At 60.3% G+C, this 23,917-nt stretch overlaps 3 protein-coding genes across 4 annotated transcripts in view; all 3 read right to left on the minus strand.

Annotated features, from left to right (window-relative positions):
- Positions 1–5,232, minus strand: part of LOC119846912 (immunoglobulin superfamily member 1-like) — a 615,137-nt gene extending 609,905 nt beyond the window's left edge. Inside the window, exon 1 of the mRNA XM_043501223.1 lies at positions 4,793–5,232. Within this exon, the coding sequence (XP_043357158.1) occupies positions 4,793–5,195 (403 nt within the window). The 5' untranslated portion in view covers positions 5,196–5,232. The remainder of the gene's footprint in view (positions 1–4,792) is intronic.
- LOC119847459 (leukocyte immunoglobulin-like receptor subfamily A member 6) overlaps positions 1–13,595 on the minus strand; it is a 652,437-nt gene extending 638,842 nt beyond the window's left edge. Inside the window, exons 1-9 of one of the 2 annotated variants that reach the window (XM_043501222.1) lie at positions 13,495–13,595; positions 13,327–13,362; positions 12,012–12,302; positions 10,703–10,993; positions 10,169–10,306; positions 9,604–9,631; positions 9,211–9,260; positions 8,657–8,694; positions 8,015–8,449 (exon numbers count right to left, since the gene is read on the minus strand). In XM_043501222.1, coding sequence (XP_043357157.1) covers positions 8,300–8,449; positions 8,657–8,694; positions 9,211–9,260; positions 9,604–9,631; positions 10,169–10,306; positions 10,703–10,993; positions 12,012–12,302; positions 13,327–13,362; positions 13,495–13,525 — 1,053 coding nt within the window. In that variant the 5' untranslated portion in view covers positions 13,526–13,595 and the 3' untranslated portion in view covers positions 8,015–8,299. Of the gene's footprint in view, positions 1–8,014; positions 8,450–8,656; positions 8,695–9,210; positions 9,261–9,603; positions 9,632–10,168; positions 10,307–10,702; positions 10,994–12,011; positions 12,303–13,326; positions 13,363–13,494 lie in introns of those variants that run through there. The other variant, XM_043501221.1, reaches the window with a different exon arrangement.
- Positions 1–22,151, minus strand: part of LOC119847133 (immunoglobulin superfamily member 1-like) — a 660,993-nt gene extending 638,842 nt beyond the window's left edge. Inside the window, 4 exon segments of the mRNA XM_043501169.1 lie at positions 19,957–20,247; positions 20,713–20,991; positions 21,331–21,366; positions 21,992–22,151. Of these exon segments, the coding sequence (XP_043357104.1) occupies positions 19,957–20,247; positions 20,713–20,991; positions 21,331–21,366; positions 21,992–22,136 (751 nt within the window). The 5' untranslated portion in view covers positions 22,137–22,151.
- Between the last annotated feature and the right edge of the window lie 1,766 nt (positions 22,152–23,917).

The raw sequence follows: 23,917 nt of genomic DNA on the forward strand, positions 1-23,917 counted from the left end.
GGGGCGTCCCCCTACTGCCCTGCAGCTCTCCCGGGGGCAGGGATCCCCCCACCCTCCGCCCCGAATCTCCAGCAGCTGGAAACCCCCCAGTGACGCTGCTGGGACCCCGGGCTCAGGGCAGGGCCTGGTTCTGAGCGTCCCCTCGGTGCAGAGCCCCCCCACCCCGAGGGTCGGGCTGGGGGTGGGGCTGGGAACGGGGACGCCGAGCCGGGCCCCTCACCTGCTACCACCAGCTGCATGGGGTCGCTGTGGGGGGAGCTGATGGGCGGCTCCCTCAGGCTCTCGTAGCTGCAGGTGTAGCTGCCCCCATCCTCCCGCCGGACGTTGGGGATGCGGAACTCGGCCGTCGAGCCGGCCGGCTCCGTGTGCCACCGCGCGACCCCCGCCCGGTACAGCTTGAACCGCACGCCCTGCCGCGGCCCGTGGCAGGAGATGGAGACGTCCGTCCCCGGCGCGATCTCCCCGCTGGGGCTGAGGGAGATGGAGGGCTTGGAGAAGTGCGCTGGGTTCAGGGAAGGAGAGAGGATCGGCATCAGACCCCACATTTGCGGGGACCCTGTGGCCTCGCAGTCGTCGGAGCGAAATGGAGGGCGGGAAGCGGTCATCTCGTCCAGCCCCCTGCGCTGAGCCAGGACCAGCTGACAGGCGCCGGTCCAACCTGGCCTTAAAAATCCCCACAGACGGGGGCTCCACCACCTCCCTCGGGAGCCATTCCAGAGCTGAACTTCCCCCGGAGTTAGAAAGTTTTCCCTAATATATCTCTAGCCGTAAACTACGCTAATTTAGTCTTCTCTGGCCCTCGGTGGACAGGGAGAAGAATAATCACCATCCTCTGTACCAGATCGGAAGACTTATCAGCTCCCCTCTTGGCCTTCTTGTCTCTAGACTAAACATGGTCAATTTTTTTCAATCTTTCCTCGCAGGTCATCTAACCCTCTTGTCTTCGTTGCTCTCCCCTGGCTTGGCTCACGTCTTTCTTAAAGTGCAGGGCCCAGAACTGGGCGCAAGACTCCCGCTGAGACCCGCTCCACAACTTAACGACGGGTACGTTAACGTTACCACTGGAATATTATTCCGAAATGTAACTGAATAATAATGAAATAAAGACAAATTCAATATGCCATGTACGTGAAGTTCGATTACCATTGTAATAAAATATGGGAACACGTGTACAAAGGTTGAAGTACAATGCCCCTTAAAATAAAGTCTAATACTTGCATTTAAAAATGTAACAATAAAATAAATAAAAGGTGCCTTCACGTTTTCATATTTTTTGAAAACTAAACTTTTCCCTCCAGTAAAAGGAAAATTTCATTAATTTCTGAAATGAAATCAGTGCAATTTCAAAACACAATGTCCATTCAGTTAAATGTATATTGTGATAAACGATGAAAATCCGTAGAATAATAAAGCAATGAAATGCGGCAAGAAAGTGTATACTCAAACAAAAGGGGCAGTTTGAAATGAAAGCGGTAAGATTTACGTTACCGTTTTCAAATATTTTTGAAATAGAATATTTTGTTCCCAAATTGAAATCGCATTTTAATGAAACGTTGAAATGAAGAGAAATGAATGCCGTTTCGAAATCTCATTGTTAGAGGCGGAGCTGTCCCTAACTATTCTGGGGCCCTATGCAGCCTATTCTGGGGGGGCGGGCGGGCCTCTGCGGGGGGGACCGGGGGGGCTGCACTTCCAACTGCTGGTGAGTGCAGGCCTGGACCTGCTGCAGAGCTCAGGGGAGTGGGGGTGGAGCAGGGGCGGGGAAGGGGCAGGGGCAGGTGGAGCAGGACGGGGCTTTGGGAAAGGGGGGAGTGGGGGCAGGGCTGGGGCGGAGCAGGGGCGGGGAAGGGGCAGGGGCGGGGCTTTGGGGAAGGGCTGGGGTGGGGAAGGGGCGGGGGCAGGAAGAGGCACGGTGGGTGGAGCAGGCTGGGGCTTTGGGGAAGGGGGGAGTGGGGGCAGGGCTGGCGCGGAGCAGGGGCTGGGAAGGGGCAGGAGTGGAGCTTTGGGGAAGGGGTGGAGTGGGGTGAGGCTGGGGCAGGAAGCGGCGGGGGCGGGCAGAGCAGGCTGGGGCTTTGGGGAAGAGGGGAGTGGGCGCGGGGCAGGGGCAGAGCAGGGGCGGGGAAGGGGCAGGACTTTGGGGAAGGGATGGAGTGGGGACGGGGCTGGGGCGGGGGCAGGAAGAGGTGGGAGTGGGCGGAGCAGGCCGGGTTTTGGGGAAGGGGTGGAGTGGGGGCGGGGCGGGGGCAGGAAGAGGTAGGGGTGGGGAAGAGGGGAGTGGGCACGGGGCCTTTACCCCGCGCCTTTTTCCCAGCTCCGACGCCACAGAGCATTTACCCCATGCCCCCCTCCCTGGCTCTGACGCCACAGAGCCTTACCCCGCACCCCCCTGCCCAGCTCCCACGCCGCAGAGTCTTCACCCCGCAACCCCCTGCCCAGCTCCCACGCCGCAGAGCCTTCACCCCGTGCCCCCCTTCCCAGCTCCCACACCACAGAGCCTTTACCCCACGTCCCCTTCCCCGGCTCCCATGCCGCAGAGCCTTTACCCTGTGCCCCCTTCCTGGCTCCAAAGCCGCAGAGCATTTACCCTGCACCCCCTTTCCTGGCTCCCACGCCGCAGAGCATTTACCCCGTGCCCCCCTCCCCGGTTCCGACGCCGCAGAGCGTTTACCCTGCACCCCTCTTCCTGGCTCCCATGCCGCAAAGCGTTTACCCTGTGCCCCCTCCCTGGCTCCCACGCTGCAGAGCCTTTACCCCGTGTCCCCCTCCCCGGCTCCCACGCCACAGAGTGTTTACCCTGCGCCCCCCTCCCCGGCTCCCACGCCGCAGAGCCTTCACCCCGTGCCCCCTTCCCCGGCTCCGACACCGCAGAGCATTCACCCCGTGCCCCCCTTCCCAGCTCCCACACTGCAGAGCCTTTACCCCGTGCCCCCCTTCCCGGCTCAGACGTCACAGATCCTTTACCCTGCGCCCCCTCCCTGGCGCCGACGCTGCAGAGCCTTTACCCTGCACCCCCTTCCCGGCTCCCATGCCGCAGAGCCTTTACCCCGCACCCCCCTGCCCAGCTCAGAGCCTTGTCTCCCTGTTCCCCGTTTCCTGTTCTCATCCCCCACCCCCAGCAAACACGATTCCAATTTTCCTTCCCCTTCCTGTTTGACCCCAGTTTATATTGTGATATTCGCAGCTGCACCTTAACCAACCTTGTCCTGAAATGTAACTAACCAATCCTAACATTGTAACATAGTTCTCTAACCAATTAGATCCCACGGCCCTAATTAACTTACACCTAGCAAAATTAATTACCTAGCAGACAGAAACCATTAGAGAACCAGAGAGATGAACAATACGAAAGTGGGGGCCATGAAGATAAACCAATACAGGAAAGAGGATTTCACAACCGCAGCCGTTGAGAAGTGATTTCTGGCCAGACAAGATGCTGTCAAACTAACAGGTTTCAGAGCGGCAGCCCTGTTAGTCTGTATCCGCACAAAGAACCGGAGGACTTGTGGCACCTTCGAGACGAACACATTTATCGGAGCATCAGCTTTCGTGGGCTACAGTTGCATCCGATGAAGTGAGCTGTAGCTCACGAAAGCTTATGCTCAAATAAATTTCTTAGCCTCTAAGGTGCCACACGGATTCCTGTTCTTTCTATCACACTAAGTTTTCTTTCAAAGTAGCAGCCATGTTAGTCTGTATCCGTAAAAAGAACAGGAGGGCTTCTGGCACCTTAGAGACTAACAAATTTATTAAAGCATAAGCTTTCGCGAGCTACAGCTCACTTCATCGGATGCATTTAGTGGAAAATACAGTGGGGAGACTGAATGCATCCGATGAAGTGAGCTGTAGCTCACGAAAGCTTATGCTCTAATAAATTTGTTAGTCTCTAAGGTGCCACAAGTCCTCCTGTTCTTTTTAAGTTTTCTTTAACCATCTTTATCTGGTGGTGACGGGCACTATCAGGACAGGCTCGTCTTCCTAACAGCCCAGTGGCTCCTTATTTCAGTGTGACGGGTTTGGGATGTGAGGATGTGACTGCTCGCTTCCCAGCTTATGGTTGCCCCTGCTGCCTAGCCAGAGGTCTTAGCCCAAGATCCAGGCCTCAGACTGTCCTAGTGAGAGAAGGTCCATACACAGGCAGACCGAGATTTTGATTCTTTGTTTTATATCTATAACTAGCTAAGTGATAAAAATACATCTAAGTTCTTAAAGTATCGGCCTGAATATCTATATCCTAACACCCGTGTCCATTAATTTGGAATAAAATAGGGAAATAAAATAATTTTAAAAATGTATATTAGCATGCGATATATTTTGCAATGAAAGAAAGAAATTAAAGGTTTCATACGTTTTTGAAATCCAATATGTGTCTCCTTAATTAAAATCAGTTTGACAACGTTCGGAAATGAAATGAATGGTTTTGAAATACAATTTTCGCAAGGCTGTCCTAAAACTCTGAAATAGAATAAATAATTCGACCAAAAGCAGCGATAAAACCTTCTTGTTACAAACAAGCGCACATTGTATTTGAAAATATCACGCCACAAGTGTAATATGGGAAGTGGGGTCAAATGGGTTAGAGCAGAGGGGGCTGGGAGCCAGGGTTCCTGGTTCTATACCCACCTCTGGAAGGGGATCGGAGTTCAGTGGTTAAAGCAGGGGGCTCAGCGCCAGGATTCCTGGGCTCTTTCCCCAGCTCTGGAAAAGGAGTGGGGTCTAGTGGTTAGAGCAAGGTGGGGTCACGGACCCAGGACTCCTGCGTTCTGGTACTAGGCTATAGCAGACACCCCCTCACCTGCTACCACCAGCTGCACGGGGTCGCTGTGGGGGGAGCTGACAGGTGGCTCCGTCAGGCTCTCGTAGCTGCAGGTGTAGGTGCCTCCATCCTCCCGCCGGATGTTGGGGATGGCGAATTCGGCCGTCGAGCCGGCCGGCTCCATGTGCCACCGCGCGACCCCCGACCGGTACATCTTGAACCGCACACCCTGCCGCGGCCCGTGGCAGGAGATGGAGACGTCCGTCCCCGGCGCGATCTCCCCGCTGGGGCTGAGGGAGATGGAGGGCTTGGAGTAGGAGGATCCTGTAGAGGGATGGACACAGGCTGTGAGGCACTGCGCCCCCGGGGGGGAAAGGTCCCAATTCCCGCCCCCCCCGGAGCCAGCCAGTCCCTGCCCTGGGATCCACTGCCCGTCCATCATCCCCTAACCTCGAATCTACCCCTCCATCCTGTTGCCCCTTTCTTCTGAGACTGCGTGTCCCACCCCTCATCATATCTCCCAGACCCCGCCTTAGACAAAGCTGGTTTCTGCAGGCGACTCACGAGCAGCAGCCAATGGGAGGCGGATCCAGATGACGCCTGTAATGAGAAGTGGGTGTTTGATGCGGGGGGGGACGACTGTGAGATCACATCACCCACCCCCGTGCTACAACATCAGGGCCAGAGTCATGTGCCAGCCCGTGGGAGTTCGCAGCCATTGCTGGCCAGAGTTTGCAGCCAGCCTGCATCAGATGTGGGTTGCTACGATGTGTGTTAACCCTGAACCCTAATGATGATGCACCAACAGCTGCGGCTGGCAGCTATTTTCCCTGGGGAAAGCAAGAGTTTTAACCCTTGCTCCACTGTGCACCTGCAGCCTGAGGGGGATGCAGAATCTGGGAATCTGGCCACGGATGCCGGGGTCCATGCACGAGCTAGGGCCCTCGCTGGGGAATTTGCACCCCACTAGCTGAGGAATCAGGGGTCCGGCTGTTGACTGAGGGTTGATATGCCTAGCCCAGAATCCACAGGGCTTTTGGTGTGGGCCGGAGAGGGGACGGGGGCCACCGTGGGAAGAGTTGCCCAGCTTGCGGGGGGGGAGGCGGCACTGGGAGGCAGATTCCAACCTGGGGGCATAGACTAGGCTGTTGGGGGGGGAGGGCAGGACACTGCTTGTGCAATGGGGAGCCACCGCCGGTCTCATGCTGCCAACTTCCCCAAGTGCTGGGGGAAGGGACAATCCAGCAGGCCCCCCCATGTCTGCCCTACCCAGGCACTGTCCCATGGGGGCAGCTAATACCAGCTTCTTCCAAGGACCTCGATTTTGGGGTCCAGGCCAAACCCAGCCCCACCACACGCCCACCCCCCAGCCCAGTCCTGGCCTAACCTGCTTAGGAAGAATTCCCAGGCGCAGGTTGGGGGGTAGTAGGGGGGCTCGGCAGGGGGCTGTGTGTGGGAATGAGGGGGGAGATTGTGGGTGTGGGGGGAGCTGTGGGGTGGATAAGCAAGGGGCTGTGTGAGGAGGACAGGGGCTGGTGGTGGGGGCAGGGTATGAAGGAGAACAGGTCTGGTTGTGGGGGGCAGGGTGTGTGTTGTGGGCTGTGGGGGGAGGATCGGGACTGGTTGTAGGGGGCAGGGTATGTGTTGGGAGCTGTTGGGGAAGGACCGGGGCTGGTTGTGGGGGGCAAGGTGTGTGTTGGGAGGCTGTGGAGGGGGGACAGGGGCTGGTTGTGGGGGCAAGGTGTGTGTTGGGAGGCTGTGGGGGGGAGGACCAGGGCTGGTTGTGGGGGGCAGGGCGTGTGTTGAGGGGTTGTGGGGGAAGGACAGGGGCTGGTTGTGGGGGGCAGGGTGTGTGTTGGTGGGTTGTGGGGGAAGGACAGGGGCTGGTTGTGGGGGCAGGGCGTGTGTTGAGGGGTTGTGGGGGAAGGACAGGAGCTGGTTGTGGGGGCAAGGTGTGTGTTGGGAGGCTGTGGGGGGGGACCAGGGCTGGTTGTGGGGGGGCAGGCTGTGTGTGGGTTAGGGGACTCTCCTTGACTCTCCGCTCGCAATGGGGACCCATCAAGGACTCAGGGAGGCTGATCCTGCCCCATCCCACCCCCTTGGGGAGGGGAGAAGAGCCCCGAGGGGGGCACAGGGACCCACTCACCCAGAGCGAGGAGCAGGGCAGGAGAGGGGCCCATGGCGCTGGGGACCCAGAGGAGCAAGCGGCACCTGGGGAGCGACGCACGGTGCGACTGGCTCTGGGGAGGAAGTGCCCGGCTCGGTGTCTCAACCAGAAAATTTTTTTCCTGGGGCCTCCCACCACCCACAGTCTGGGTTTCACAACAGCCTCCGGGCGAAGACCGCATGGCAGGGACTGGCCGGCTCAAGGGGGTGGGGGAAGGGAGCACGGGGCCTTTCCCCTCTCGGGGGTGTCAGCTCCGATCTGGCCCCAGGGCAGGGACTAGCAGGATCAGGGGGGTTCTTTAAGCAGGAGTTAAGGGAAACTGTGGCAACAGGGAGACAGACAATGTCTGAGCGCCCAGGGGCAGGCGGTCATGGGTCAGTCGTGTTGCTCCAGGCCGATCTGTGGGTCCAGAGGCTGAAGAGGCCAGGATCTCAGGAGTGGGGGGCATCTCATGCAGGGACCAGTATGGGAGAGCTGAGGGGACTCCTCCTCCACACATGGCTGAATGGCAGCAAAGCCTCATTCAGTGGAAAACATCCCCTACCCCGACCCCCTGCAGGGGGACGCAGAACTGCCCTGCTCTGTGTCCTTGCCCCCACACTGCTCCCTGCAAGTGGTGATTCCCACGTCACCCCAGGGGCCCTTGCGGGGAAGTCCCAAGCGGGGGGATTAGCTGTGGGGCTCTCCATGTGTCCAGGTTATCCGGCCCAGGGTCCCGAGGAGGGGAACATCGGGGTCACAGGGTGATGCCCCCCAATCTCTTGTACAGGCACCCCCCCCAGGAATCACTTCCCCTTTATCCCCACCCCGGCTCACGGTGATGGATCCCCCAGCACAGTGGGGAAGGGACGACCCCATGGAGGGGATGTAAACAGCCGGCGCCAATTGGTCACAGGCATCAGATCCCTCTGCAGCTTTGTCCAGAGTCAGGCCGTGAACCCCGGCGTCCTGACCAACTGATGCCCTTTCTCAGAGGGTCTGCAACCCAGCGCTGGGCGAGGGATCCCTGTATAACCCGCCCCCCCCGCCCCCTCCATCTCTTCCAGGTGTTACACACATTCCCGGCACAGGGGGGCTGTGGGGTGCCCAGGTTAGGCTGGTTTGTGATTCTGTGTTTATTACAAATCTGGAGATTAACAGGATGCAAAATAGCATAAAATCTGTCTCAATGCGTCCCCTCCCCCTCCCGGTGCTGAGCCCCCCACACATGGGTCTGGGTGGGGCAGGGGGACAGCAGCTCAATGGGAAGGGGCTGCAGCAGGGGGAGGGCAGGGTCCCCCCTAAATCTTCCCTAGAAGCAGAGTTCTCTGGGGCTGGCGCTGCAGGGGGTGAGTCTGTTGTCCCCTGGGGGCCAGTGCCCCATGGGTGCGGGGGGGCTCTCACTGCAGGGCCCCCTGGCTCATGTTGATCGTGGCATACACTCTGGGCTGGGCGGGCTCGGGGGCTGTGGTCAGAGCCCCCCGCTTGGCCTGCAGCAGGTCCAGCTCGGCATAGGTGAGTCCGTCAGTGCCGGGGTCGGGCTCCTGGGGCTGGCAGAGGAGAGAGTCACTGAGTGTGTGTGTGTCTGTGTGTGTGTCTGTGTGAATCCAGCAATATCCCAACACACACACACACACACACCTGGCGATCCCGTAAACCCACCCCCCTCCCAGCAGTGTGTGTGGGGGGAGGGCTGTGAGGGGCCCATGTGGGGCAAGGTTGGGGTCAGGCCCCATGGGGGAACAGGGGACACTTACCAGGGTCTGCGGTTGTTTCCCTTCTTGGATGGAGGTGTCTACAGAACAGAGACACCCGCTGAGCTGCACCCCCGGACAGCCCAGAGCAGAACCCCACACCCAGCTCGGACCCCCACACCCAGCCAGGGGTCCAGAGACCGGCATAGCCACCCCCTCCCCCCAACCCACAGCATGAGCCGAGGTCATTAGCCCCAGTGTTAAAGTGAGTCACAAAGATGTCGAGGGGATTACAGCGGGGGCTGGGGGCTGGGAGTCAGAACGCCTGAGTTCTCGCCCCGGCTCAGGAGGAGAGTGAGGTCTAGCTAGTGGTTAGAGCAGGGGGCTGGGAGCCAGGAGTGGATGGGGAACTAGAGCGGGAAGGGAGGGTGGCCCCAGGGAGCTCCTGGGAGTCCAACACTCTCAGCTGACACTGGCTACCTCTGGGACCCCCTCCTGAGTCCCACCCAGCAGCAGCTCTAAATCAGACCCTGCCCCATATGGGTGGAACCCACACAAAACCCTCCCCTCCCCGGGGTCCTGCCCCACCCTGGTACCCCCTTGGGTGTGTTACTCACAGATGGGGTCTTGCTGAGCCGATGCCTTTAATGCCACCATAGGGCTGGTGCTAAAAGAGAAAATTCCCTTGTAAATGTCATATCCCCCCACCCGCGGGGAGATTCCTCAACACACCCAGAGAGCCCCCCATCCTGCCTCACACTGAACCCAGTTCCCTATCCTTGCCCCAATCACCAGACCCCACCCCACCCCACCCTAACCACTAGACCTCACTCCCCTCCCAGAGGCAGATACAGAACCCAGGACTTCTGGTCACCCCCCCCACACACACACACATTCACCTCTCTGCTCTAACCACTAGACCCCTCTCCCCTCCCTGAACCGAGGAGAGAACCCAGGAGCCCTGTGACCCCAGCAGGTCGATCGGGAGGGGGAGGGGCCAGGGTTCCTACCTGCTCGGTCTCAGTGCAGCTCCTTTTCCTGGCGAGGGACACAAACAAGAAAATCCCATGAGCCGATCGGTATCCCCCGGTCCCAGCGCCCGGCCACTCACCCCGCACAGGGCAGCAGGGGGTCTGGGGGGGGTCCCCTCTGCTGCTGGGGCTGAGCCTGGATCCCTGCTGGGCTGGGCCGGACCAGCAGGGGGCAGCGCAACACTGTAGCTGGGGGAGGGACCGATTAACTCAGGGGGGCTTTTCCTGTCCCCCATCCTCCCTTGTTAGGGACTCGTGATAACGAACCTGATCCAGGCCGGTCGGCTCCTCTGTCACCCCAGGCACCGCAGAGGCACGGTGCCGGCGGCTCGTTATACAGGGACCCTAAGCCCGGCGCTGAGATGCGGCCACCTCTGGGGTGGGACAGCCGTGTGTGTACAGGGATTACACATTCAACAACGCCCTCTGCTGAACCCCCCTGCTCCTGGGCTTTCCCGGCACCGTCCCCCATCCAACCTGTGACCCCATCCTGCCCTGCTTAGTGGAAAGGTTTAACCCTTCCCTCACTGGGCGGGGCACTTACTGGCTTGGGTTTTCCTGAAGCAGACGAAGGCCATGAGGAGGAGGAGGAGAAGGACAGCGGCTGCCGCGCTCGCCCCGGCGATGATGGGCCAAGTCACCAAGTCTCTTCCTGCGGGAATAGAACCAGCGTCCATCAGGGCTGGGGGAGGGGAAGAAACAGCGACTCAGTGGTTGCCCCACCCCCACCCTGCAACTCAGCATCGATCGTCAGGGTTATTCTGGGTGCGGGGAGGGAGATGTTTGTGGCTGGGGCCAGTGCCGGCTGGGCAGCCCCTGAGCCCCAATTCCTCTGTGCGTCCCCAGAGCAGGGGCGGTCCAAGGGAGCATCCCCTGGCAAAAGCCCCCCTGCTCTGCAGCTCCCCCTGGGATCCCCCCTCCCTCAGCCCTGAATCTCCAGTGGCTGCTTCCCAGCCGAATATACCCGCCTCTAAGCCCAGGGCAGAGCCTGGCTCTGAGCATCCCATCAGCGCGGAGTCCCCCCGAGGATCCAGCTGGGGGTGAGGCTGGGAGCAGGGACGCCGGGCCAGGCCCCCACCTGCTACTACCAGCTGCACGGGGTCGCTGGGCTGCGAGGAGACGAAGGGCTCGGATCGGGGCCGGTAGCTGCAGCTGTAGCTCCCTCCGTGCTGCCGGCCCACGGTGGGGATGTGGAACTCGGCCCCGTCCCCAGCAGGGTCCATGTGTCGCGGCAGGTTCAGGTCTCCAGCCTTGTGCAGGAAGAACCTCACGTCCCGGCCCTGCCCCTGACACTGGATGGTGACGTCCGCCCCTGAGGCGGTGACCGAAGCCAGGCTCACGGAGATGGAGGGTCTGGGTAAGCTGGGATCTGCGCACAGGAGACAGGCTGTGAGAGCCAGACCCGGGCACCCACCCAGCCCCGGCCTCCCCAGCCACGGGCAGATCCAGGGGTCCTGGACAGAGATTCTCTCCCAGATCCCAAGAGTCCCCCTGACCCAGAATCCTGGCCCTGTGAGCTGGGCTCCCAGCCCCACAGACACCGAGCCGCAGCGTCCTAGTTCTTGGGATCCTCATATGCCCGTGTGTGGCCCCTGCCCCATTCCCTGCGTCCGGCCTGCCCTGGGGGTGCGTGGGCCCGGGCTGGCCGCTCGAGGACAAGTCACCCAGGGCGCCGGGTGCACACGCGAGCGGCTAGTCCTGCCCGGCCACGGCTCCATTGCTATTTTCAGCTCCATCAGGCCCAGCCCGGCTGCCACTTGCCAGCCCCCAGCTGCAAGGCAGACCCCCGACAACAGCCCACAGCTCTGGGGTGACCCCAGGGTGACGGCTCCCTGTCTCTGGCCTGGCCACAATCAGGGCCACGCTTGTCTGGGCAGGGGACAGAACTTCCTGCGGGGCTGGACCCAAGCTGCAGAACGAGCTCCCCCAGCACCCAGGGGCCCCTCTCACCTCCCCACCTCCGGCTCCAAGGCCAGGCACCCTCCGGCCAGCCTGCTCCCTTATCGACCCAGGGCAGCGTGGCCATTGACCCCCCAAACCGCCCCAGAGCAGACCCTCCGCGATGGACACAGACCTGCCCCGGGGAGAGGATGAGAGAGAATGACCTGCCCCTGACAAACGGGGGCCCCGTCGCTTAACGCTTGACTGGCAGGTGCCCTGACACCACGGTGGCCAGGGCAGCGTCAGACCATGTGCAGGGTAGGAGGCTGCTCCCCCCTGGCTGGGAACCCCCCAGTGACTCCGTCCCCGCTCCCCGCCCAGGCATCGCCTCTGCTGGGCCCAGGGCTCAGAGCAGGGCCTGGCTCCGAGCATCCATCGGTGCGAGCCCCCCGCGTATCTAGCTGGGTGTGGGGCAGGGCGCCGAGGTGCCGGGCTGGGCCCCTCACCTGCTACAATGATCTGCACAGGGTCGCTGGGCTCCGAGTAGGCAGCTGGTCCTGTTCTGTAGCTATAACGACAGGTGTAGCTGCCTCCCTGTTCCCGTCTGGCGCTGGTGACGGGAAATTCAGCCTCAGAGCCAGCAGGGTCCGTGTACGTCAGATGGTTCCTGTCTCCATCCTTGTAGAGGAGGATCCTCATGCCCAGGTGCTGATGCCGACACCGGATGGTGACGTTTCCCCCCATGGGGATCACCCCACCGGGGCTGATGGAGATGGAGGGTTTGGGGGTGGACCCCTCTGGATTCACAAACTGGCAGTAAGTCGGGGTGACACAAACCGCGTCCATCTGGTGCAATTCTCTGCCCATCTGTCGCTCCAGTGTTTTATACCCCCCCCACGCCCGTCCCAGAATGCAGGCCTGGCTCCCCAGGGTGAGACACAGCAGGGGGCAAAGAGATTTCCAATCTCAGATTCCTTTAGTTTTGCAGGGTGAATTCAGCCCTGCCCCTCTGCGGGTCAGGAGTGACTCCGGATTGACCCCAGGGGCTGAGATCAGAATCACCCTCCTGTTTTTCTAACGTTGTAGGCCAGCGGCAGCTTTGCTGGGTTTGGGCTGAACATGGATTATTCTTTAGAATATTCTAAAAACCACGTTTACTCCAATTGTCTGGCAATGTGCGGTACATACAGGAGCGCCGGGTGGGGTTCCTGGGACAAATCTGAGTCCTTTGAGCAAAGGCTCCAAAAAACATGTTTGCAAAATCCCCCGGTTGTTCTAACGTTTTCCTGCCCACCCCCGGGGCCCAAACTCCGGCTCTGCTCCGGCCCAAACCTCTCTCAGCCGCTGGGGATTTAGCTCCGCTCTGCCCGGTGCTGGGGACCCCTTTGGGGACGGGATATTTCCAAAGCCGTTCAGGGGACGTTCCAAAGCAGTGAGTGCAGCAAGCCAAGGGTGAGACACAACGGTGCCTTGCTCCAGTCCCTCTGTGTGTCCCCTTCTTACAGCCCTGCTCTGACTGACCCGTTCCCCGGGGCTACTGCCAGCTCCCCGGGCACAGTTCGGGGGCACTGTGGGGTGGTTGGTGCCTTCACTCTGTATTTCCTGGGGGGCAGAGCTTTGAGTGCAGCCGAATTCTCCTTGTGTGGTGCCCATCCCTGTAATGAGTGGGGCAAGGTCTCAGTCCCCACCTCTGGGTGTGGAGGGGAGCATGGGTCTGACTGGATCATCCCTTGGGCGATCTGTGCCCCTCACCCCCCACCCATGTCCCTCGTCCTTAATGCAGATATTCCACCAGCTGCCCCATTCCCCACAGATACTCACCTCCTGACACCCCGCTCCGCCCAGCCAGCCAGCAGCCTGGAAAGGAGATGAGTCGTTAGGGACCAGATCCTAGAACAGCTGGATCCTACAGCCCGGGCTCAGATCCTCCCCCCGCCATGGGCACACGCCCTGGTCTTAGATTCCCCCTTATGGGCAGACAATACTCACCAAGGAGGAGGGCAGTGAGAGCAGACGCCATGATGGTCCCCCTGGTGCTGAGCTTCACTGAGCCTGAGGCCCGAGTGCGAGTGGAATGAGGAACTGCGCCTGGAGCTGCAGCCCCAGGAAGCCCGTGATCCGCTCAGCCCCTTTCTTCCCCATCAGATGGTTTCTCTGCAACCTCCAGCCCAAATCTACCGCAGTCAGAGCTAAATCAGCTCCCTGGCACACCCAGCAAACCACATCCCCTCCTGCAGCTGCCTGATCCCACCCCACCCCCCATCACCTCCCAGCCCCACATGGGAGCTGCCCAGTCCGGGGACCAGCTGGGAACAGGGGAATCTCAGGAGGTGTCAAGAGGTGCCCAGGCTGCCCTGAGCTTTTCCAACAGGCCCGTCTAGCCTCCCTGGAGCTGCAGCTCAAAGCAGAGGAGGGCTCCCCCACACACACACACAGTGCCCCCCACGGAGCGACTCTCTCCCATGTAGCAGGGCAGATATTCCTTCCTGACCCAGCTGGGCCCAGCGTCCACCCTGGAGCATGAGGGTGGAGGGACCTGGTCAACCTCCATCTCAGGTCGTGTAGCTGCAGATGCTATTCTTAGTGCAGTGGTGTGAGACAGAGACGGGACAGCGGGGTGGGGGGTTGTGGTTTCCATCCCCCATAATGAGACAGGGGAGGGTTAAATTTAGATCCTGAATTGCTAAAACAGCAGCCGAAACACGCGTGAAACGGGGAAGTGTGTCCAGAGCTGGCGCTCGCTTGCTGATTCTGCTTCTGCCAGTGAAACTCAGCGTAAACCTGATTGCCCAGCAGTGACTCGATCATATAATCTGGCTCTGGGAGGAGAGTGGGGTCTAGTGGCTAGAGCAAACCCTCTGCCCCTCCCCTGAGTGATTCCATCTCCCCCAGGGGAGCTGTAGGGTGCCTGGTGGGGTGGTTTGTGGTTCTGTGTTTATTATAAATCTGGAGGTTAACAGGATGCAAAAAAACATAAAAGCTGCCTTGATGCCTCCCTTCCCCCTCCCGGTGCTGAGCTCCTCCCAGCCCCCCCCCCACAGGCCTGGGTTGGGCAGGGGGACAGCAGCTTGATGGGATGGGGCTGCAGCAGGAGGAGGACAGCGTGCCCCCTAAATCTTCCCTAGAAGCAGAGTTATCTGGGGCTGGCGCTGCAGGGGGGTGAGTTTGTTGCCCCCTGGACCTGCCGCCCACGGAGGGGCAGAGAGGATGTTGGATGCTCCGAGGTCAGACCCAGGAAGGGGGAAGCCGGGTGAGCTGTGTGTCCTGCAGACCGGCTGCTCACCGAGAGGAGACTCCCCAGAGTCCTGCCTGGCTTCCTGGGGAGCAGATCCAGAGCATCCCCCGGGGACTCCGTGACACTGCCCCAAAACTAGCCATGGCTGCCATCTCCCATTGCTCTCCAAGGAAAGTGACCCCCGGCTGCCCTCAGTGAACATGGCCGGCTGTCACAGACCCCCCGGTCGTCCCCACTCTTGGCCCCATGTGGTCCATGGGGAGGTGCCCCTTTCAGTGCGACAGCCCTTCTCCCGCTCTCTCTCGGGGGTTAGGCCCCTCCACCTCCTGGAGCTGCACCTCTCCGAGCCTTAGCACGCCTGTCTCTGCCCTGGGCCCCCGCAGGGAGTCCCCTCGCTCTGGACCCCCGGGGCCCCCACTGCCAGAGGGAATGATGCCCCCCCCCCCCGATCTCTAGCCCAGAGCGACTCTCAGCCAGTGTAACACAGGAGGGTTTATTGAGCGTCTGAACCCAGCACAGGAAACTCTCAGACCCCTCAGGCCTGGCCTCCCTCCGCACAGCACGTCCCAGTCTCCCCTGCATCCAGGTGGGCTCTGGCTGCTCCCTCTCTCCAGCCCCGAGCCCCCCTGCTTCCCAGCCGGGCATCTGATCTCACCGGCCCCAAGCCCCACCTCTGTCCATTGTCTTCTCTCCAGGTGAACAGGGTCACCTGGGGCCCCTCTCCCCGCTTCTGTCCTCTGGCCCCCCCGGCTGGAACCGGCTGGTCAGGTCACCGGGGTCCTCTCTTCACAGCCCTTGTCCTCCCACTGGCCGGACCCGGCTGTGACTCCTGAGCTGGGCCTCCCGGTCACCAGGTCACCAGTCGCTGGGGTCTCCAATCTCCAGGCCATTGGCCGGGTCCCCAAGTTCCCTCGCCGGTCCCCTGTACCAACCAACTCCCTCTCCCATCACCTCGTGAAACCAGTAACACCCAGGGAAACTGAGTCCCACCCCCTCTGCGTGCAAATCATTGGCAAAACCAAGAAAATCCCCCATAGGAAACAAGAAAAAACAAGAAACTCCCCCACTTCATCACGCCGCCCCCTTGCCCCCTGCAGTGCTCGCAGAGTGCCCATGCTGCCCCTTGGCTAAGATGGGCAATGCCTCGGCCTGGGGGAGGGGGAATAATCCTGCCCCTCTGAACTGCCTAGAGGGGCAAGGGGGGGGTAAATGTGGAGTGGGGAGTCATTTTGGGGCAGGGACTGTGGGGCAGGGAGGATGTGCGGGGGGAGTCAGAGAACTCGGAGACAGAAAGGAAAATCGGGGACCCTGGGGCTAAGGGGGCTGGAGATGAGGGGAGGGGTGGGGCCACTGAGAGGGGAGGCTGCTGGGGTTGAAGTGGCAGCCCAGGGGGCAGTTGGGAGCGCTGGCTCCCCCCTCCCTCCTCTGACCACCCAACAATCCTGCCCCCCCGGCTCTGACCTTCTGGGAGGAGCCTGTCTCCCCTCAAACTCCTGTCCCCCATCCGGCCCCTCTGCCCTTAACCCCCCTCCCGACACCCCCAACCTACTTCCCTCAAACTCCCACCTCCCCTCAGCCGACTCCCCCCAAACGCCTGCAACGGGGGCCCCCAGTGCACCCTGTTGTGTTCATGGAGACACAATAAAGGGCCCAAGGTGTGAACATGCCCCAGCTCCTGCCCTACACTGAACAGGGTTAAACACGGGTCGGGGGCAGGGTCCAGAGCCCGCAGCTTGCTCAGCCCCACAAGAAACCCCCCACTGACCCCTGAGACCGGCTGTGACAGACCCAGCAGAGCAGGAACCAGGGAGCCGTGGCAGGCGCCATGTGAAACGAGGGGTTTGTTCCAGCCCTGGCTCCGGCCCCATTTGCTGGAGCGAGTCTCTAGCCAGAAATTCCCCCGGGTTTAGGCATCTCCCCGCTGGCCCCGGAGACGCTAGCGACTGTCCTGGGGGGCAGAGGAGCCGGCGGAGCTGGGCTGGAGCCGGCGTCCCGCGGCTGCTGTGAAAGTCTGACCCCGTTTCCTCCCGGGTTGGGGGTTCAGCCGGGGGAGGGGCGATGGTGTCGGGGTCTCTCTCTCTGGCCCCTGTGCTCAGGACGTCTCCGAGGAGCAGGGTCTGGACGGCCTGGGGGGCCCAGGAGACGGGGGTGGCATCAGGAGGGTGAAGCGAGTCTCTTTCTTTAAGGCCCCAAAGGGTGGTGGGCGGCACAGTCCGTCCCCGCAATATTTTATCCACCAATGAGGACTCGTTTCTGACACCCCAGTTTGGGGTCATGGATTTCTGCTCCCCCATTTCTCCCGTGTCCCAGGCGGGCCCCAGCCCGGCCCGTGGGGTCTGTCCGGTGGCCGCTTGGGTTGGATGAATCCCGTCTTTGTGTCTCGCCAACTTTCCCCCCAACGTTCATTTGTCCAAGTTTTCGTGATGCTGCCTGAACTTCTCACTCGCCTTTGTTGGCTGAACTCACCACGGGGGGGACATTGAGAGGCTCTGGTATCACAGTCCCCTCTGGGGTGGGGAGATTTGGGGGCAGGGGAGAGGGAAGTTCTGGGGGTTTGTACAATAGAAATTCAGGCCAGGGGAGGTCTAGGGAGAAAGGGGGAGAGAAAAGGGGCTGGGGGACCCCACTGCAGAGTGAGGAAGGGGACAGACACCTTGGGTGCAGTAAGTGCCATTATTCCAGCACCAGCGTCCCCCCTCTCCACTGACAGCCCCAGACAGAGACCGGCCCAGCAGGGCCAGCGAGTGGGACTCCGACGCCCTCCAGGGGCTGCTCCGTGGGGAGCCCGATGCGCCCAGTGCTAGGACGGCTCCTCTAGCTGGTGCCGCAGGGGCTGGTGCTCGCGGAGTCAGAAGTCCAGGGTTCAATCCTGGGGGGCAACAGTCGGGTGGGGAGCAGTCTGGGGGGGACTCTCGAGCCAGGGTGTTTGGGGGCAGGGGGTTTGTGCCGGCATCTCAGCCCCCCAAGGAGGAGCAACTCGTCCCCCAGGGAGATTCTCTTCTCTGCACGGCCGGATGCGGGCTCCTGGGGGCACAGAGAGATGGCAGGTTAGAGGGGCCCCATGTCACCCTGTGCCCAGCCCCTGGGGGGAGCAAGGTGCACAGAAGTGGGGGGTCACCTCACCTAGGGCGCCCCCCTCGGACGGCTGTGATAGGCCTCGGCCAGGATCAGCCCCAGGATGAGCAGGACCACGGCACCCAGCACCAGGCGGGCAATGTTGGCGTGGGTGAAATCCAGGTGCCCCGGGGAGGCTTCTGCGGGGGGAAGGGGAAAGTCACTCGGAGGCTTAGACGGGGAGATCAGCAGCTGGCACTGCTCCGGGAGCAGAGCCCCCAACTCCCCTGTCTGGCAGGTCCAGCCCAGCCTCCCTCTGGGGGTCTCCCAGGTGCCGCAGTTGGGCGGCCCTGATCTGGAGCGAGATCGGCAACTGTAGATCCCTGAGTCTTCCCGCCTGGTGCTGCGGATGGTGAATTCACCCCCATCCCCAGCAGCATCCAGCTCCCGGATTTGGACTCCATCTTTATACAGCAATAACCTCCTGGCCTCACTCCGACATTGGCAGTGGATGGTGACGGCTCCCCCCGGGGCAATCACCCCGCTGGGGCTGACAGAGATGGAGGGTCTGGGAGCAGGGAGCTCTGCGTTCACACACAAACAGGAGTGGGATGGGGAGACACAAACCCCTCCCTGTGTGTCTATAACCTGTCCTTAGCACCCAGCCCCATGGACAGCGCCAGGGGTAACAGACACCTCACTGCATCCACAGTCTGGTCTCCTGGGGCAATTCTGTGCATCTGTGGACATGCTAGGGTTGCCAATTTTGGTTGGATGTGTTCCCGGAGATTTCATCACATGTCTTAATCTTTAATTAAAGATTAATCTTTAATTACTGGAAACTCCAGGCCAATCCTGGCGGGTTGGCAACCCTAGGACGTGCAGAATTCAATCATCCCCGCGTAATTTTGTTTTTTCCCCGCAGAAAATACAGTCTGCCCCAGGCGTGCTGCAGTTCCGCCTTTGCCCAGCAGAGGCCGCTGTGACGGCAGAGCTGCCAGCAGCCTGAATACAGCCCGCTGTTCTGGCGCCACAGTGGCCCCTGGTGGGAAGAGGCGGAACTGCAGCACTTCTGGGGCAGAATGTATTTTCTGTGGGGAAAAATATTCTCTGCCTGCCCAGGGCTGCAGAACCCCCCAGGAGGAGAAGTTCATCACAGCACCTGCCCACAGAGCCAGGTTAGGGCAGAGTGGGACACCCAGAGCTGCTGGGGGGGGGTCACAGACTGGGGCTCAGGAGCTAGTGGGGTGACAGCATTGAGTCTGTGGATGGGGGAGGAGGCTGCAGGGGCACATGGGGACAGGGGCTGATGTGCCTGACTGAATGGGAGAGGCTTGAGTCCAGCCAGTGTCTGCATGGGGCAGGCTTCCCAGCTCCGTAACAATCCCCATCCCCCCAAAAAAACAAACCTTCTCCCACCCACACCCAACCCCTTCCAGGTTCCATCTCAGGCTCCTTCCCTCTCCCTCAGCTCCTCCATTACCCCTGACTTCCCCAGGCCTTTGCACGGCTTCTGTCGTGTGATTTAAATGAAAGCTCAAGGTTCAGTATTAATGTGCCTAGTGAGGACACTATTTGTCAAAAACAATTACCAGAATCTTTTTTTTTTTTTGGTCTGTGTTCTTACAGACACACTCGCTGACAGCTATTTCGAAATAACTGACTAAAATAATTGAAACTGGCAGGATTATACTGTGTTATTCTGACAAATAAAATATGCAGCATTTTGCTGGATTTTCAAATAGTGTGTGCAGAATTTTTAATTTTTTGGTACAGAATTCCCCCAGGAGTGTACAGTTGTCCAGGTGGGTGGGAAGTGAATTCAGTACGGGGGATGGTGCTGGCTGGACATCCCCTGGGCCCTGACTCCTCTGTGCATCCCCAGAGCGGGACCAGCCCTGGAGAGCATCCCCCTGAGAAAGGCTCCCTGCTCTGCAACTCCCCCTGGGGGCAGGGATCCCCCCTCCCTCAGCCCCGAATCTCCAGTGGCTGCTGCTCTCCCCCAGCTGGGGAAACCCTCAGTGACTCTGTTCCCACTCCCTGGCCAGGCTTCTGCTGGGCCCAGTGCAGAAACAGGTTCTGAGCATCTCACAGGGCAAGACTCCCTGAGGGTCTGGCTGGGTGTGGGGCTGGGAGCGGGAACACCTAGTCGGACCCCTCACCTGCTACCACCAGCTCCACGGGGTCACTGGGCTCCGACCAGATGGGTGGGTCTGATTTGGTGCTATACTGGCAGCTGTAGGTCCCTGCGTCTCTCCGGCTCATGTTGCGGATGGGAAACTGAGCCACGTCCCCAGCCGGCTCCACATGCTGTAGTGTGTTCAGGTTTCCAACTTTGTACAAAAGGAACCTCACATTCTGGTGCTGACCCCGACACTGGATGGTCACAGCTCCCCCCAGGGCGACCCCCCCGCTGAGGCACAGGGAGATGGCAGGTTTGGGGTAGTAGGTCTCTGCAGTGAGAAGGAGACACGCCGTGAGACAGACCCTGGCACAGTCACTGAGCCCCGTCCTCCCTGCACGGTCCCAGAGACGGGGCCCCTGGGAGAAAACCCAGCCAGAGGAACCTCTCCAAGATCCCAGAGATTCCTGGGAGCTACACCCGAAACTTCCCTAGGATCTAAACCCAGAGCACCCCTCTGTACCCATCTATCTACTTAATGGGCCCTCAACCCCAGTGACCCCCCTCCCCATCCCCAACCCTCCCATGGGCCCAGCTAGCCAGTATCTCCCCTAGGATGAGTACACAGCAGCCACCAGTAGCTGCTGCGTCTCTCGGTCCCCAGCCAGGTGTCCCATCTGCTGGACCCAGGGCTCAGGGCGAAGCCTGGCTCTGAACGTCCCATCACGGTGGACACTCACCGAGGGTCTGACTGGGTGTGGGGCTGGGAGCAGGGTTGCCGAGCCGGGCCCCTCACCTGCAACAATGATCCGCACAATGTCACTGGCATATGACCAGCTGGGCGGCTCCCATATGGCGTGGGATCGGCAGCTGTAGGCCCCTGCGTCTTCCCACCTGGCACTGGGGATGGTGAATTCGTCCCCATCAGCAAATAGGTCCCAGATTTCGATTCCATCTTTATCCAGAAATAACCTCCTGCCCCAACACCAACACTGACAGCGGATGGTGACGGCTGCCCCCGGGGCGATCACCCCGCTGGGGCAGACGGAGATGGAGGGGCTGGACCAAAGGAATGCTGCGTTCACACACAAAGAGGAGTGAGATGGAGAGACACAAACCCCTCCCGTGTGTCTGTAACCTGCCCTTCGCACCAGCCCCAGGGACAGCGCCGGGGTAACAGACACCTGACTGCATCTACAGGGAACCTGTGGGCTGGGTTCTGATCTCAGCTCCCCGGGGTCAATCCAGAGTCACCCCTGACTGCACTCGGGATAGTCCCCATGGGGTTAATAACCAGAGGTTGAAGTGAGTTTTGGGGTGTAGCTTCAGGGCTTAGATCCTCTTTATCCCTCCCCCACCCCCTCCCCAACCCCATACTTAACACTAAAGTTTCCCCAGCCCCACAGATACTCACGTCCCGATATCCCGATCTGCCCAGCCAGCCAGCAGCCTGGAGAGGAGACAGGTCATTAGGGACCAGATCCCAGAGCACATGGATCCTACACCCTGGTCTCAGATCCCCCTCCCGCACCATGGACATATGCCCTGGTCTCAGGTCTCCCCCTTCATGGGAACATGCCCTGGTCTCAGACCCCCACCCCCATGGGCACACACCCTTTTCTCAGATTTACCCCCACCCCCATGGGCACACATCCTGGTCTCAGATCCCCCCCCCATGGACACACACCCTAGTCTCAGCTCCCCACCATGGGAACGTGCCCTGGTCTCAGATTCCCCCGCCCCTATGGAGACACGCCCTGGTCTCAGACACCCCCTGCAATGGGCACATGCTCTGGTCTCACATTTCCCCATATGGACATACCCCTGGTCTCAGATCCTACCCCCCATGAACACATGCCCTGGTCTCAGATCCCCACCATGGGAACGTGCCCTGGTCTCAGATTCCCCCGCCCCTATGGAGACACGCCCTGGTCTCAGATGCCCCCCATGGGCTCACGCCCTGGTCTCAGACCCCCACCCCATGGGCATATGCCCTGGTCTCAGATCCCGCCCTCCAAAGCCCTGGTCTCAGATCCCCCCCATGGACACACACCCTGGCTATCTCCGATACTCACCAAGAAGGAGGACGGTGAGAGCAGATGCCATGACAGGAACAGGGAGGGGCCCCTCAACACTGCCACCAACATCCCAGTGCCCAGCTCCACCGAGCCCAAAATGAAGAACTCGGCTGGTGGCTCCAGATCTCTTCCTGGAAACCATCTCTTCCTGAATCCCTCCCACGTTGTCTCTAATCTGCCAGCTAAATCTACTGGAGCCAAAATCAGCAGCGGTCCCTGCAACGCCCAGGAAATCCTGGGGCCGTCAGCCTGATCAAGTGTCACGTAATTCACAGCTTGTCCTTGTCTCTATGGGGAGTGGGGACAGGTGACACTCAATGTATCCTGCAGCCTTGGGAAGGCGCACTGGGCTGGGATCCAGGAGACCACGGGGTTTGGTCTTCAATCTTCCACTGCAGATCCGTCCCGTCCCCCATGATTACATTCTGGGTTCAAGTGGCTGGAGATCCATGTAGGTAAAATGAATATGTGGTCATGCAATTAAAGGCTGGCGTCATAAAACATGTGCTCGAGGGGGCAGAGTTAAGGGTGTTCATGAAACCGTAACTGGCATTTCCTGGTGCTGGAGGGTTTGACTCTGAAGCCTTCCCTCTTAGTCTGCCAACCTGCCCACGTGCAACACGAGCCATGGCACCGTGTGAGGCTCATGTGTTGAGAGAGTCTCTTCCCTGCACGGCCAGATCCAGGTTCTTGGGGTGCAGAGAGATGGTGGATTAGAGGGGCTCATGTCGCCCTGGGCCCAACCCCTGGGGGGCAGCAAGGGGCACAGAAGGGGGGTCACCTCACCTAGGGCACCCCCCTCGGGCGGCTGTGATAGGCCTCGGCCAGGATCAGCCTCAGGACGAGCAGGACCACGGCGCTCAGCACCTGGCGGGTGTTGTTAGCGTGAGTGAAATCCGGGCGCCCAGAGGGGCTGCTGCAGGGGGAAGGGGAGAGTCACTCGGCGGCTTGGACGGGGAGATCAGCAGCTGGCTCTGCCCTGGGAGCGGAGTCCCCAATCCCCCCATCCGGCAGGTCCAGCCCAGCCCCCTCTGGGGGTCTCCCAGGTGCTGTGGCTCTGGGGCATCCTCGAGGCTGGACCCCTCAGGGGAGGCTGCGTCCTGCTGCCCCGGGGGACTAAGCCTCAGTTTCACCAGTGAAGGGGGGACCTGGGTGGGTAAACTGCCCCCCTGAGCCACGCAGCAGCCCTGTGGGACCCCCCATATACTCTCACAGGTATCTCTGCCCCGGCCTGTCTGCTGTGCAGTAAGCCCATCCCCAGGGTGCGTTGGCTCCTGCCAAACCCAGGCAGGCAGTGCACGTGGGGGGAGGCTGGGATGTCACCCACTGCCCCCCACGTCCCGTCAGGGCCCACACAACGTACTGTCAACCTGTGAAACTCCTTGCCAGAGGATGTTGTGAAGGCCAAGTCCATAACAGGGTTCAAAAGAAAACTAGATAAGTTCATGGAGGATAGGTCCATCAAAGGCTATTAGCCAGGATGGGCAGGGATGGTGTCCCAAGCCTCTGTTTGCCAGATGCTGGGAATGAGCAACAGAGGATGGCTCATTTGATGATTACCTGTTCTGCTCATTCCCTCTGGGACACCTGGCATTGGCCACTGTGGGGAGACAGGATACTGGGCTAGATGGACCTTTGGTCTGACCCAGTCTGGCCATTCTTATGTTCTTCTGATCTGTCAGATCTCCTGTCTAACCCAGACCATAGCCCTGTCCTGAATGAATCCCCCTCTGAACTCCAGCAGATCTTCAGGAAAACAGCCAACCTTGATTTAACAAGTGCCAGGGATGGGGAACTGATCATGTGCTTTGGTACCTGAATCCAGTGGTTAATTTGCTTCACAGTTAGAAATTGACCCCTTATTTCCAGTTTGAATGGGTCTAGCTTCAACTTCCAGCTGTTGGATGCAGTTAGACTCTCGAG

This window comes from Dermochelys coriacea, chromosome 23 (assembly GCF_009764565.3).
Source record: "Dermochelys coriacea isolate rDerCor1 chromosome 23, rDerCor1.pri.v4, whole genome shotgun sequence".
NCBI classification, from domain to species: domain Eukaryota; kingdom Metazoa; phylum Chordata; order Testudines; family Dermochelyidae; genus Dermochelys; species Dermochelys coriacea.